The sequence below is a fragment of the Triticum urartu genome, chromosome 2A, assembly GCF_056163025.1.
Source record: "Triticum urartu cultivar PI428250 chromosome 2A, HENAU_Tu73, whole genome shotgun sequence".
Taxonomy (NCBI): domain Eukaryota; kingdom Viridiplantae; phylum Streptophyta; class Magnoliopsida; order Poales; family Poaceae; genus Triticum; species Triticum urartu.
The window spans coordinates 560,029,081-560,041,882 of record NC_141874.1 but is presented as its reverse complement, the minus strand read 5'-3'; the positions used below and the strand labels follow the sequence as shown (position 1 = coordinate 560,041,882).

Sequence of the window (12,802 nt, the reverse complement as noted above, 5' to 3'; positions counted from 1 at the left end):
TATGCTACCATCGTTCTAAGGAAATAAGATGTAAACATGACAAACATCACATGCAAATCATAAAGTGACATGATATGGCCAATATCATCTTGCGCCTTTCATCTCCATCTTCGAGGCGCGATATGATCACCTTCGTCACCGACATGACACCATGATCTCCATCATCGTGTCTTCATGAAGTTGTCTCACCAACTATTACTTCTACTACTATGGCTAACGGTTAGCAATAAAGTAAAGTAATTACATGGCGTTTTTCATTGACACGCAGGTCATACAATAAATTAAGACAACTCCTATGGCTCCTGCCGGTTGTCATACTCATCGACATGCAAGTCGTGAATCCTATTACAAGAACATGATCAATCTCATACATCACATATATATAATTCATCACATCCTTTTGGCCATATCACATCACATAACATACCCTGCAAAAACAAGTTAGACGTCCTCTAACTGTTGTTGCATGTTTTACGTGGCTGCTATGGGTTTCTAGCAAGAACGTTTCTTACCTACGCAAAAGCCACAACGGTGATATGCCAATTGCTATTTACCATTCATAAGGACCCTCTTCATCGAATCCGATTCTACTAAAGTGGGAGAGACAAACACTCGCTAGCCACCTTATGCATCAAGTGCATGTCTGTCAGTGGAACCAGTCTCATGTAAGCTTACGTGTAAGGTCGGTCCGGGCCGCTTCATCCCACAATTCCGCCGAATCAAGATAAGAATAGTAACGTTAAGCAAATTGAACAAATCATCGCCCACAACTACTTTGTGTTCTACTCGTGCATAGAATCTACGCATACACCTAGCTCTGATACCACTGTTGGGGAACATAGTAACAATTTAAAATTCTCCTACGTGTCACCAAGATCAATCTAGGAGATGCTAGCAACGAGAGAGAGAAGGAGTGCATCTTCATACCCTTGAAGATCGCTAAGCGGAAGTGTTACAAGAACGCGGTTGATGGAGTCGTACTCGCGGCGATTCAAATCGCGGAAGATCCGATCAAGCGCCGAACGGACGGCGCCTCCGCGTTCAACACACGTACAACCCGTGGTCGTCTCCTCCTTCTTGATCCAACAAGGGGAGAGGATAAGTTGAGGGAGAACTCCAGTAGCACGACGACGTGGTGGTGGTGGAGCTCGTGGTTCTCCGGCAGGGCTTCACCAAGCACTGCGGAAGAGGAGGAGGAGTTGGAGAGGGGGAGAGGGCTGCGCCAGGGGAAGGGTGCGGCTGCCCTCCCACCCCTCACTATATATAGGGGGAAGGGGAGAAGGGGGAAGCGCCCTAGGGTTTCCCCTAGGGGGCGGTGGCTAGGACAGATTGGATCTCCCTAGGGAAACCCTAGGGAGACTTGCCCCCCAAGCCAAGCAGGTGGAGGCTTGCCTCCCAAGCCAGGTGGAGGCGCCCTACCTCCCCATGTAACATGGGAAAGGGTGTGGGGGGCGCACAACCCCTTAGTGGGCTGGTTTGCCCCCTCCCCTTGGCCCATGAGGCCCTGCAAGACTTGCCGGGGCCTCCGAAACACCTTTCGGTCATGCTGACCATAGCCTGGTACCCCCGGAACACTTTCGGACTCCAATATCCTTCATCCAATATATCAATCTTCACCTCCGGACCATTTCAGAACTCCTCGTGATGTTCGGGATCTCATCCGGGACTCCGAACTACCATCGGTAACCACATACTATTCCCATTACAACTCCAGCGTCACCGAACCTTTAGTGTGTTGACCCTACGGGTTCGGGAACTATGCAGACATGATTGATACACCTATCCCGCCAATAACCAATAGAGGGATCTGGATACCCATATTGGCTCCCACATGTTCCATGATGATCTCATTGGATGAACCACGATATCGGGGATTCAATCAATCCCGTATATAATTCCCTTTGTCTATCGGTATGTTACTTGCCCGAGATTCGATCGTCGGTATCCCTATACCTTGTTCAATCTCGTTACCGGCAAGTCTCTTTACTCTTTCCATAATGCATGATCCCATGACTAACTCCTTAGTCAAACTGAGCTCATTATGATGATGCATTACCGAGTGGGCCCAGAGATACCTCTCCGTCATACGGAGTGACAAATCCCAGTCTTGATTCATGCCAACCCAACAGACACTTTCGGAGATACCTGTAGTGCACTTTTATAGTCACCCAGTTACGTTGTGACGTTTGATACACCCAAAGCATTCCTATGGTATCCAGGAGTTGCACAATCTCATGGTCTAAGGAGATGATACTTGACATTAGAAAAGCTCTAGCGAACGAACTACACGATCTTGTGCTATGCTTAGGATTGGGTCTTGTCCATCACATCATTCTCCTAATGATGTGATCCCGTTATCAACGACATCCAATGTCCATGGTCAGGAAACCATAACCATCCATTGATCAACGAGCTAGTCCACTAGAGGCTTACTAGGGACATGTTGTGGTCTATGTATTCACACATGTATTATAGTTTCCAGTTAATGCAGTTATAGCATGAACAATAGACAATTACCATGAACAAGGAAATATAATAATAACCATTTTATTATTGCCTCTAGGGCATATTTCCAACACAAGGGTATGATGGTGCTAGCAACATGCGAGGTGAGTTCAGTGGTTTCAAATCATTGATGATGAGAGAAAGTAGCACAACTTATTATGCTCATTGCTTTGCTCACCAAGTTTACTTAGTTGTTCTGGTTGTTGTAAGAAAGCAAAAAGGGGTTAGTAATTTCTTCAGTATGATTTCTACCATGTTAAATGTTTTGGTTCGTTCTGCCAAGCAAAGGGATGTGATTAGAGATGTAAATATTGAGGAAAATGAGCAAGGCTTTAGGGTGCAGGCAACTTACAACGGGAACATGTTTGAATCAAGAGCAACGCCTACAAAGACCCGGGGACACTCATTGGGGTTCTCATGCTAAAACACTTAAGAGTTTGGTTGCCATTGTTCGAGCCGATTATTAAAGTTCTTGAAATTGTCGAAGAAGAAGACACCACTCAAACAAATAGAGACCAAGCAAATGGTCTTCTAGTGTATTTTCAATGTTTTGACTTTGGCTTCTATTTGCATCTCATGTTGACAATAATCCTCACTACTACCAACACATTGTCATTAGCATTGAAACGACAAGATCAAGATGTAGTAAATGCCATGAAATGTGTCAAGTCAACAAGAATTGTTTTGAATGAACTTAGAGAAGATGGATGGGAATCTATGCTAAGTGAAGTTCATGTGTTTTGCGAGAAACATGGTACTGGAGAGTTGGACATGGAAGAAGCATATGTTAATCCAAAAAAAAAGAGAAGGCAGGTAACCAGAATTACCAACAAATATCATTATCAAGTTGATTGCTTCAATGATGTTTTTGATTGGCTAGTTCAGGAGCTTGATAGTAGGTTCAGTGAGACATCCCCTAATGCTTTTTTGGTCAGCGTCTTTGAGTCCACGAGACTCATTTCGTGGTTTCAATTTGGGAAATCTTATGATTCTGGCTAAACTATACCCTCAAGATTTTGATTTTGGGGATTTTAGGCATCTTGATCGGGATCTACGGCTCTATTGCTGATGTGCACAAAGATGATAGCTTTTCCAGCATAGCAACAATCACCGAGCTTTAAAAAATATGGTGCAAATAAGGAGGCATTTTATGTATCCTTTGTTTTATCGGTTGTTGAAACTAGTGATTGTGTTGCCTATTTTGCTATTGCTACAGTTGAGAGGTGCTTTCAGTACTGAAATAGGTCAAAACTTACTTGCGCAATCGCCTCAATGATGATATCTTCAATGATGATGTTATTTGTTATGTGAAGAAAGAAGAAATGAAAAAAAGTCACCAATGATCAAGTGGGTCACTATTTCAAGGCTCGGAGGAAGAGAATATACTAAAGGTAAAATTTAAAATTCTAGCAAATTTAAGTACTTTGATTTGGGCATTTTACTATGTTCTATTTTAAAATTAAATTCTATTTTTTTATCTTGTAGGTTATTGAACCTTAATGCCTGATGATGTGTTTTGGAATTTGGGAGTGCAAGACTTCTTTTCAAGTAATTATGTCCTTTTCTTGTAGCATTATATTAAGTAGTTTGATTGTTGCATTTTGTTTTCATAAATCGATTTCTATTATGTTAGGTAATCCATGTTACAATTTGTGAAACACACCTTTATTTAATGTATTTTTATTTGATAATATTATGCCATAGTTAAGTGGTGCATTGGGGTAGCATGAGCTCCAGCTCCACCCCTGATCGTGGCTTAATTTTTTTTCCTGGATTTGCTATTCCTCATTCAATTTCTAGAGACATACAACGCACATCTCCGAGGTCGAGATGGGGGTGCGGCGTCATGCGGCGACATCTGTGGCAAGGCCAATCCAGGACGGTGTCGCTTGTGCAGGCGATGATGAGGGTTCACTAGTTTGAGTGGGAGAACTTTTTATTTTGACTGCCGCTAGGATTGACGGTAACCAAGTTCGAGATAGGGACACCACGGTTGACTATGGTGCCCCCTGCGAGGGCTCACCGGGGCCTCATGTGACACGACGTGTCTGTTTTTTTTGTGTGTGAGGAGAGAAACAGCCGGAGAAAAAACAAGATGAGCCAACCGTTGGATTGAAGTAGAACAATTCAACGGCTCGGGCCTATCGACTGGAACCCTATTATAATGGAATAAAACTATTTTTAGGTCGTAAAAAATTTAATAATAGGTGGTATCTTGACTTTGACCGGATGTTATCCGAATGAGTGCTATCACAAGATGCCGCAGCCTTTGGACTACTTTACCTAAAAATATTTGTCTGGACTGAATTGTTTGACAAAAAAATGGTCACGCATCACTGGGTAAACTAATTTTGGGCACATTACGTACGCGGTGACGCTCTGCTCTGGTTTGGCAGCTCATTCAAACCCACAGCCTGGTGACCTACTCCATGACGCCCTCCACCGCACTATAAATTGCACCCCAGCATTGCACTGCAAGCTCCAGACCTACTTACTCATCCACCAATCATCAGTTCATCACAGCACGAACGACATGGCTGCTGCTCCGGTGGTTGTGCCGCGCATGAAGCTGGGCTCGCAGGGGCTGGAGGGCTCGGCGCAGGGCCTCGGCTGCATGGGCATGTCCGCGGCCTACGGCGAGCGCAAGCCCGACCAGGACATGATCGCGCTCCTCCGCCACGCCGTCGCCGCCGGCGTCACCTTCCTCGACACCTCCGACATCTACGGCCCCCACACCAACGAGCTCTTACTCGGCAAGGTAGGCTACCTCCTTACTACAGCCACCCGACGTGTTCCTTGGCTCCTCGCTAGTTGCCATTCGCACGCGGATGTCTGACCGGCCAGAGTTCTCCGTGCAATAAAGCAGGCGCTGCAGGGAGGGGTGAGGGAGCAGGTCCAATTGGCCACGAAATTTGGCATCACGGCCACCTGGGAGGTCCACGGCGACCCGGCCTACGTGCGGGCGGCGTGCGAGGGCAGCCTCGCCCGGCTCGGCGTCGACTGCATCGACCTCTACTACCAGCACCGCATCGACAAGAATGTCCCCGTGGAGATCACAGTCAGTACTACGTACTCAGTCTGTCCAAAAAAATTTGTCCCTCAAATGGATATATCTAACATCAAATTAGTGCTATATACATCCATTTGAAAAACAAACTTGGAGTAAGTTTTTTCAGACCAAGGAAGTACTACGTAGCACTACTTGTTCAACTTCGTTTCATTTTATACAGATTGAGGGCTTGTAGGTATTGACTGGTCTACCTTCTTGACTTCCGTATGCATGTAGATGGGTGAGATCAAGAAGTTAGTCCAAGAAGGAAAAGTGAAATACGTCGGGTTGTCGGAGGCCTCGGCGTCGACAATAAGAAGGGCACACGCAGTTCATCCCATCACCGCCGTTCAGCTGGAGTGGTCTTTGTGGTCAAGAGATGTCGAAGAAGATATAATCCCAACTTGCAGGTATTTGCAATGACTACAAACCTATTTTTTCGCAATTTCTTTTCAAAATCAGCTTCATATGTAATATCCCTCCGATCCAAATTAATTGTCGTAGCCTTAGTACAACTTTGTCATACCATGAAACGTCCTCCTTATGTAGTCCCAGAAAGAATTTACAAAATGTTTTCTGTTTTAGAGAACTTGGCATTGGAATTGTAGCGTACAGTCCACTAGGCAGAGGTTTTCTATCCACTGGACCTAAACTAGTGGACACATTACCAGAAGACGATTTCCGCAAGGTAAATGAACCACTCATGACACTTCCTTCTTCATGCGGTTAGCTATCTTACTTTTCTCCTTTCTCCTTTTTCTAACAAATGCATCTCATTGCGTTTTTAGAATCTCCCAAGATTTCAACCCGAGAACATGAAGAAGAATGCAGAGATATTCGAGCGCGTGAGCGAGATGGCTGCGAGGAAGGGTTGCACGTCGTCCCAGCTCGCGCTGGCTTGGGTTCACCACCAGGGAAGCGATGTGTGCCCCATACCCGGCACGACGAAAGTTGAGAATTTCAACCAGAACCTGAGAGCATTGTCTGTTGAGCTCACGGCTGAGGAGATGGCTGAGCTCGAGTCCTACGCTGCCATGGATGCGGTCCAAGGTGATCGGTACCACAACACGTTCCTCAACACCTGGAAGGACTCCGAGACCCCTTCCCTGTCATCCTGGAAACCCACTTAGTTGGGTATCATGGGAATCAATCACTATGCTGATGCTTCGTATCACTGGTTTGAAATAGTTGCAAATCAAATAATTTCACGAGCACTCCGTGCATGGATGGAATCATGGAACCACCAATTGTTTGCTAATGTAGCACAATTCCTGCCCATGAGTGTTGAACTTTTTATTATGCCTGCAAGGAAGTATCCCCCAAGTGTTGAACTTTTTGGCAGGGCTACAAAGGCCCTTTTGTAACACATTTTCATCCGGAAAACCATTTAGAATTCCCAACCTCATGTGAAGATTGCGGTACGCGTCGCACCTCCTTACAGGGGCCGAATTACATCAATTGTTGCACCTTCGACATACACTGGTTGTTACTTCAATTGTTACACACGCAAGGAATAGAAATAAACAGAAGATTACAACATAGTAAATCTATCTGCCTAACAAACACATGCTTCGTGCACCCTGATGCAAGTCTTCTGGAAGCCTCTAGAGTCCTTTGGATACTTCGGCCTACGGCGGCGACCTCACTGTGGATTGTGATGATTGCCAAAAGGTCTTCGCGAGGTTAATCTCTCAAGATCCGGTGCTTACCTTCGGCTGTGAAATGCAATTTATGGATGACGACTTGATGCACAAGGTATGGTTATGCAGTGGCGCCGATTGATTTTCCAGCCCAGCTTCTAGGATTGTGGAAAAGTGATGGCGACAACCCATGATTGGCTTTGATGGTGGTATTTCTCGAGTACCCAGTTTTGAGCTTCGGGGTGAAAAACGTAGGTATGATCCGAGTTGGTTGTACATGACAATGGTGATGTTTTTGTGTCGTTATTTTATTGAAGGCATTGCTTGGATATGCCCAGTCTGGTTCTTCCGAGTAGAAATCTAGACTCTAGTCTTTGGTGGTCGGAATAGGTGACCGAGGTGATGTTGAATAACCTCATTGTTCTTGTGGTGTCATGAGATGGTTAGTGCAGAGATGATTATTATTGTAGTTTTTTTATTTTGGATTTGATCACTTCGGGGTTTTGGTTTTCTTTCTGGCTTAGACATGACTTTCATATTGTGTGACTTTGCTAATCGCTGCACCAATGAACTATCATGGGTAAGCCCATAGATGATGTCAAGAAGCTACTTGATGATATGCAAGGGAACCATGCCCAATGACATGTTGAAAGAACTACCACCAAAAAAGTCAATACAGTTGAAGAAAACAACACGGAGTTGACAGCTAAGTTTGATGAACTCATCTCCGTCATGAAAGGTAAAGAAGAGGTAGCGTAAATGCCATATCACCGATGTAGAAGTCAATGATGTTAATTTCATTGCTCGTAATAGCTATAATCCAAACTGAAAAAATAATGGGCATGCCCCAAAATATACACGGTGATGCTATGCTCTAGTTCAAAATTTGACGTACGTTGTGGTTGGGTATATGGCGTTTGGCCAGAAAGGCGCTTACAGAGTCGGTTTATAAGGAGGCGTTTGTTCTAACAGACGTACATATCATATGGACAAGGCTTCACAAAGCAACTGCCGGTAGACAGTTATGTTAAAGATAATATTAACCGCCTATTTAGCCTAACAATGATGCTAACTATTTCTAACAAAACTATTATGATTTCCTATCAGAAGAGGCAACAACAATATCCTAAATGACATAGCTTGCCTCACACGCCCTAATAATTACTCCCTTGAACGCTCTTATATTATGGGACGGAGGGAGGCTTTTCTGAGAGTGTGCCACACACGAATGACTCAGTGTATGGACAATCTCCTTGGATCGCCTCGTCACTCACTCGACACGCCGGAGCGGATAGCAGGCAGGCGTCGCCGTCGTATCGTGTGTCCGAGACAAACCTATCCACAAGCCAGCCAGCCAGCCAAGCCAGGAATCGTAGACAGGACACATGCATGGCTGTGACACACACGATTCGGATGCCAGGCCCGTCCGATTCTCCGATGAGTTGCGTGCGTGAGCTCACGAACCCCCGGCCAACGGCGACGCTGAAATCGACCGACGGGGCGTCGGCAGTCACTTCGCACTTCGGTGTCCATCATCGAATTTTTCATGTGGCGGAGACGGGCGGTGACCCGTCGCCCGTCGCCGTGGCATCTGCCTCCTGGACCCACACGTTCCTTTCCCCCGTGGCGTGCCCATCCGTTGGACCAGCCAGTCAGCCACCGTGGCGTCCCACTCGAACCGCCCCGCCACTCACTCACTGTCATGTAGTACGAGGAATCTAGAAGAGGACCTTAGAAGAGTGAAAAAGATCAATGTCCATTTCAATTTAACGTACGGGGTGACGCTCTGCGCTAATTCGGCAGCTCATTCAAACCAGCAGCCTGGTGACCTACTCCATGACGCCCTCCACCGCACTATAAATTGCACCGCAGCATTGCACTGCAAGTTCCAGACCTACTTACTCATCCAGCAATCATCAGTTCATCACAGCACGAACGACATGGCTGCTGCTCCGGTGGTTGTGCCGCGCATGAAGCTGGGCTCGCAGGGGCTGGAGGTCTCGGCGCAGGGCCTCGGCTGCATGGGCATGTCCGCGGCCTACGGCGAGCGCAAGCCCGACCAGGACATGATCGCGCTCCTCCGCAACGCCGTCGCCGCCGGCGTCACCTTCCTGGACACCTCCGACATCTACGGCCCCCACACCAACGAGCTCTTGCTCGGGAAGGTAGGTTACCATACTACAGCCACCCGACGTGTTCCTTGGCTCCCTTCTAGTAGTTGCCATATCATTCGCACGCGAAGAGTTATTTATCCAAAACCACTACATTATGGGCTAGGGTAATAGATCGGTATCACATTTGAGGCAGGGCACAAAAAACCACCAACAATGGGCTAATCTGTAACGCGGAGCACTGATTCTTCGTTTTAGCCCAGAAAACAGCAAATCCGACAGGTGGGTCCCTCCTGTCGGGCTGACGTGCAAAAAAAATTCCAGGTGGGCAGATTGACTAGTCTCTTTCTCCTCTCTCTCCTCTCTTCTCGCCGTTCCCGTCGGCCATGGCTGACCTCGGTTGCGCGTACGCACCCACGCACACCTGCCAACTCTCCTGGTCCTGGCACGCACGCGCACTTGCAGCCGCCCCTGGCCGTGGCACGCACGCAGGACCGCAGCCGCCCTCGCCGCCACCGCACGCGAGACCAGGAGCACTCCTGCAGGTAGCAGCCACCGCTAGCCGTGACGATTCCGGCAACCATTCAACGCTAGGCTGCGTTTTATAGGATGCTGGTGACCGTGCGCATTGACTGGTGGTGGTGGAAAGTGCTAGGTTGGCCGGCAGAGTTGACGGCGGCGAGCTGGGCGGCGGCAGAGCTCCGGCTTGCGCGAGCGCCGGGTTACAGCTTGCAACCGAGCGGCCTAATAGTCCAGATGGCCTCCTGCGAGCTCTAGCATCTCGGTACGGTGCTCAGACGTGACCAATTCGTGCTCAAACGACAGCGGTGGCACGCACGCAGGACCCGTCGGCCATGGCTGACCTCGGTTGCGCGTACGCACCCACGCACACCTGCCATCTCTCCTGGTCCTGGCACGCACGCGCACTTGCAGCCGCCCCTGGCCGTGGCACGCACGCAGGACCGCAGCCGCCCTCGCCGCCACCGCAGGCGAGACCAGGAGCACTCCTGCAGGCTGCAGCCACCGCTAGCCGTGACGATTCCGGCAACCATTCAACGCTAGGCTGCGTTTTATAGGATGCTGGTGACCGTGCGCATTGACTGGTGGTGGTGGAAAGTGCTAGGTTGGCCGGCAGAGTTGACGGCGGCGAGCTGGGCGGCGGCAGAGCTCCGGCTTGCGCGAGCGCCGGGTTACAGCTTGCAACCGAGCGGCCTAATAGTCCAGATGGCCTCCTGCGAGCTCTAGCATCTCGGTACGGTGCTCAGACGTGACCAATTCGTGCTCAAACGACAGCGGTGGAGACTGGAAAGGCACGTCAGCGGGAGCTCTCGGGCATGGCGGACGAACTAGTTATGGGACGAATTGACAATGGGGGAAAAGGGTAGACAGAGAGGGAATCATGGTGATTCAGATGAGCAGGCCGACGAGGCCGGGGGTGCTCTGAAGGTGGCGAATTCGCCGCCGGCGGCGGGCGGCTCCGAGGTTGAAGACGCAATCGATTCTGTCGTTCTGCGGCGTCTAGGCTCTTGTTCGTTGTTGAGGATGACCAGCGCGAGGAGGCAAAGCTCTAGGACATTATTTGTCGGCAAAACTACGGCGATGGCCATGCTAGCGCGGAGCGGCGTCGACGGCTAGCTCTCGAACAACAACGGGGAGAGGGCTGGAGGACGGGAGCGAGCTCCAGACGAAGAGGAAAAGGGAGAGGAGGATCTGGACGTCGGGTAGGGCCTCGGCTGCCATGGCCATGGAGCTCTCGACTTGCATCGGCAGAGATGGCTCGCCGCACACAAGCTGCTCGATACAATGCTCCATAGAAATAGAGATGGGATGAAGATGACCATGTAGTCAATGACAGGCGGGGCCCGCGGCTCATCTGCCACCTCAGCTAGTCAAAGGTTTTTTGTGTGCTTGGTATTTGCCACGCCATCCCGACAGACGGGCCCCATCTGTCGGTTTCACCGTTTTCTCAACTAAATTCGAGTATCAGTGCTCCGCGTTACGCATTAGGCACAAAACCGGTGGTTTTTTGTGACCTGGTCCAAATGTGATATCAAGTTGTTACCCTAATCCATAATGTGGTGGTTTTCGGTAAATAACTCGCACATGGATGTCTGACCGGCAAGGGTTCTTCGTGTGATAAAGCAGGCGCTGCAGGGAGGGACGAGGGAGAAGGTCCAGTTGGCCATGAAATTCGGCATCACGCCGGCCCGAGAGGTCCGCGGCGACCCGGCGTACGTGCGGGCGGCGTGCGAGGGCAGCCTCGCTCGGCTCGGCATCGAATGCATCGACCTCTACTACCAGCACCGCATTGACAAGAATGTTCCCGTCGAGATCACGGTCAGTCCCTACTACGTAGTAGCACTTGTTCAGGTTCGTTTCATTTAGACAGATTGAGGGCTTGCAGGTATCGACCAGTCTACCTTCTTGACTTCCGTATGCATGTAGATGGGTGAGATCAAGAAACTAGTCCAAGAAGGAAAGGTGAAATACGTCGGGTTGTCGGAAGCCTCGGCGTCGACAATCAAAAGGGCACACGCAGTTCATCCGATCACTGCCGTTCAGCTGGAGTGGTCTTTGTGGTCAAGAGATGTTGAAGAAGATATAATACCAACTTGCAGGTTTTTGCAACGACCATAAACCTACCTTTTCTTTTCAAAATCAGCTTCATAGTACTTTATGAAACGTCCTCAAAAAGAACTTACAAATTATTTACTGTTTCAGAGAAGTTGGCATTGGAATTGTTGCGTACAGTCCACTAGGCAGAGGTTTTCTATCCACTGGACCAAAACTGTTGGACACATTACCAGAGAACGATTTCCGCAAGGTAAATGAATCACCCATGACACTTCCTTCTTCATACGGTTAGCTGGCTTTTTTTTTTTCTCTTTTCTCCTTTTTCTAACAAATGCATCCCATTGCGTTTTAAGAATCTCCCAAGATTTCAACCCGAGAACATGGAGAAGAACGCGGCGATATTCGAGCGCGTGAGCAAGATGGCTGCGAGGAAGGGTTGCACGTCGTCCCAGCTCGCGTTGGCTTGGGTTCACCATCAGGGAAGCGATGTGTGTCCTATACCTGGCACAACGAAAGTTGAGAATCTCAAGCAGAACGTGAGAGCGCTTTCTGTGGAGCTCACGGCTGAGGAGATGGTTGAGCTCGAGTCCTATGCCGCCATGGATGCGGTCCAAGGTGATCGCTACCACATCACGTTCCTCAACACCTGGAAGGACTCCGAGACTCCTCCCCTGTCATCCTGGAAAGCCACTTAATTGGGTATCATCGAAATCAATCACTATGTTGATGCTTTGTATCACTAGTTTGAAATAGTTGCAAATCAAATAATTCCATGAGCACTCCGTGCATGGATGAAATCATGGAACTACCAATTGTTTGCTAATGTAGTGCAATTCCTCCCCATGATTACGTTCATGGTACTAAAAAATGTCTTTGTATAATTGGACAGGATGTATATCACCTGGGTGTTTGCTACTTCTTAA

At 48.5% G+C, this 12,802-nt stretch overlaps 2 protein-coding genes and 1 pseudogene across 2 annotated transcripts; all 3 read left to right on the top strand.

The window, feature by feature from the left end:
- The first annotated feature begins 2,922 nt into the window (after nt 1-2,922).
- On the top strand, nt 2,923-3,894 carry LOC147985888 (uncharacterized; annotated as a pseudogene).
- A 1,085-nt stretch (nt 3,895-4,979) lies between these two features.
- Nucleotides 4,980-6,889, top strand: LOC125538721 (putative aldo-keto reductase 3). Its single transcript, XM_048701996.2, has 5 exons — nt 4,980-5,263; nt 5,372-5,563; nt 5,792-5,964; nt 6,140-6,242; nt 6,343-6,889. Exons 1-5 carry the CDS (start codon nt 5,039-5,041, stop codon nt 6,682-6,684), a joined length of 1,035 nt encoding a protein of 344 aa, XP_048557953.1. The 5' UTR covers nt 4,980-5,038; the 3' UTR covers nt 6,685-6,889.
- A 2,178-nt stretch (nt 6,890-9,067) lies between these two features.
- LOC125538722 (putative aldo-keto reductase 3) lies at nt 9,068-12,802 on the top strand. The gene is made up of 5 exons (XM_048701997.2): nt 9,068-9,359; nt 11,451-11,642; nt 11,751-11,923; nt 12,027-12,129; nt 12,233-12,802. Exons 1-5 carry the CDS (start codon nt 9,135-9,137, stop codon nt 12,572-12,574), a joined length of 1,035 nt encoding a protein of 344 aa, XP_048557954.1. The 5' UTR covers nt 9,068-9,134; the 3' UTR covers nt 12,575-12,802.

Coding starts and splice junctions, on each gene's coding strand:
- LOC125538721 (XM_048701996.2), top strand. CDS start 5,039: ATGGCTGCTGCTCCGGTGGTTGTGCCGCGCATGAAGCTGGGCTCGCAG. Junction 5,264..5,371: donor ACGAGCTCTTACTCGGCAAG/GTAGGCTACCTC, acceptor GCAATAAAGCAG/GCGCTGCAGGGAGGGGTGAG. Junction 5,965..6,139: donor GATATAATCCCAACTTGCAG/GTATTTGCAATG, acceptor TTTCTGTTTTAG/AGAACTTGGCATTGGAATTG.
- LOC125538722 (XM_048701997.2), top strand. CDS start 9,135: ATGGCTGCTGCTCCGGTGGTTGTGCCGCGCATGAAGCTGGGCTCGCAG. Junction 11,924..12,026: donor GATATAATACCAACTTGCAG/GTTTTTGCAACG, acceptor TTACTGTTTCAG/AGAAGTTGGCATTGGAATTG. Junction 12,130..12,232: donor CAGAGAACGATTTCCGCAAG/GTAAATGAATCA, acceptor TTGCGTTTTAAG/AATCTCCCAAGATTTCAACC.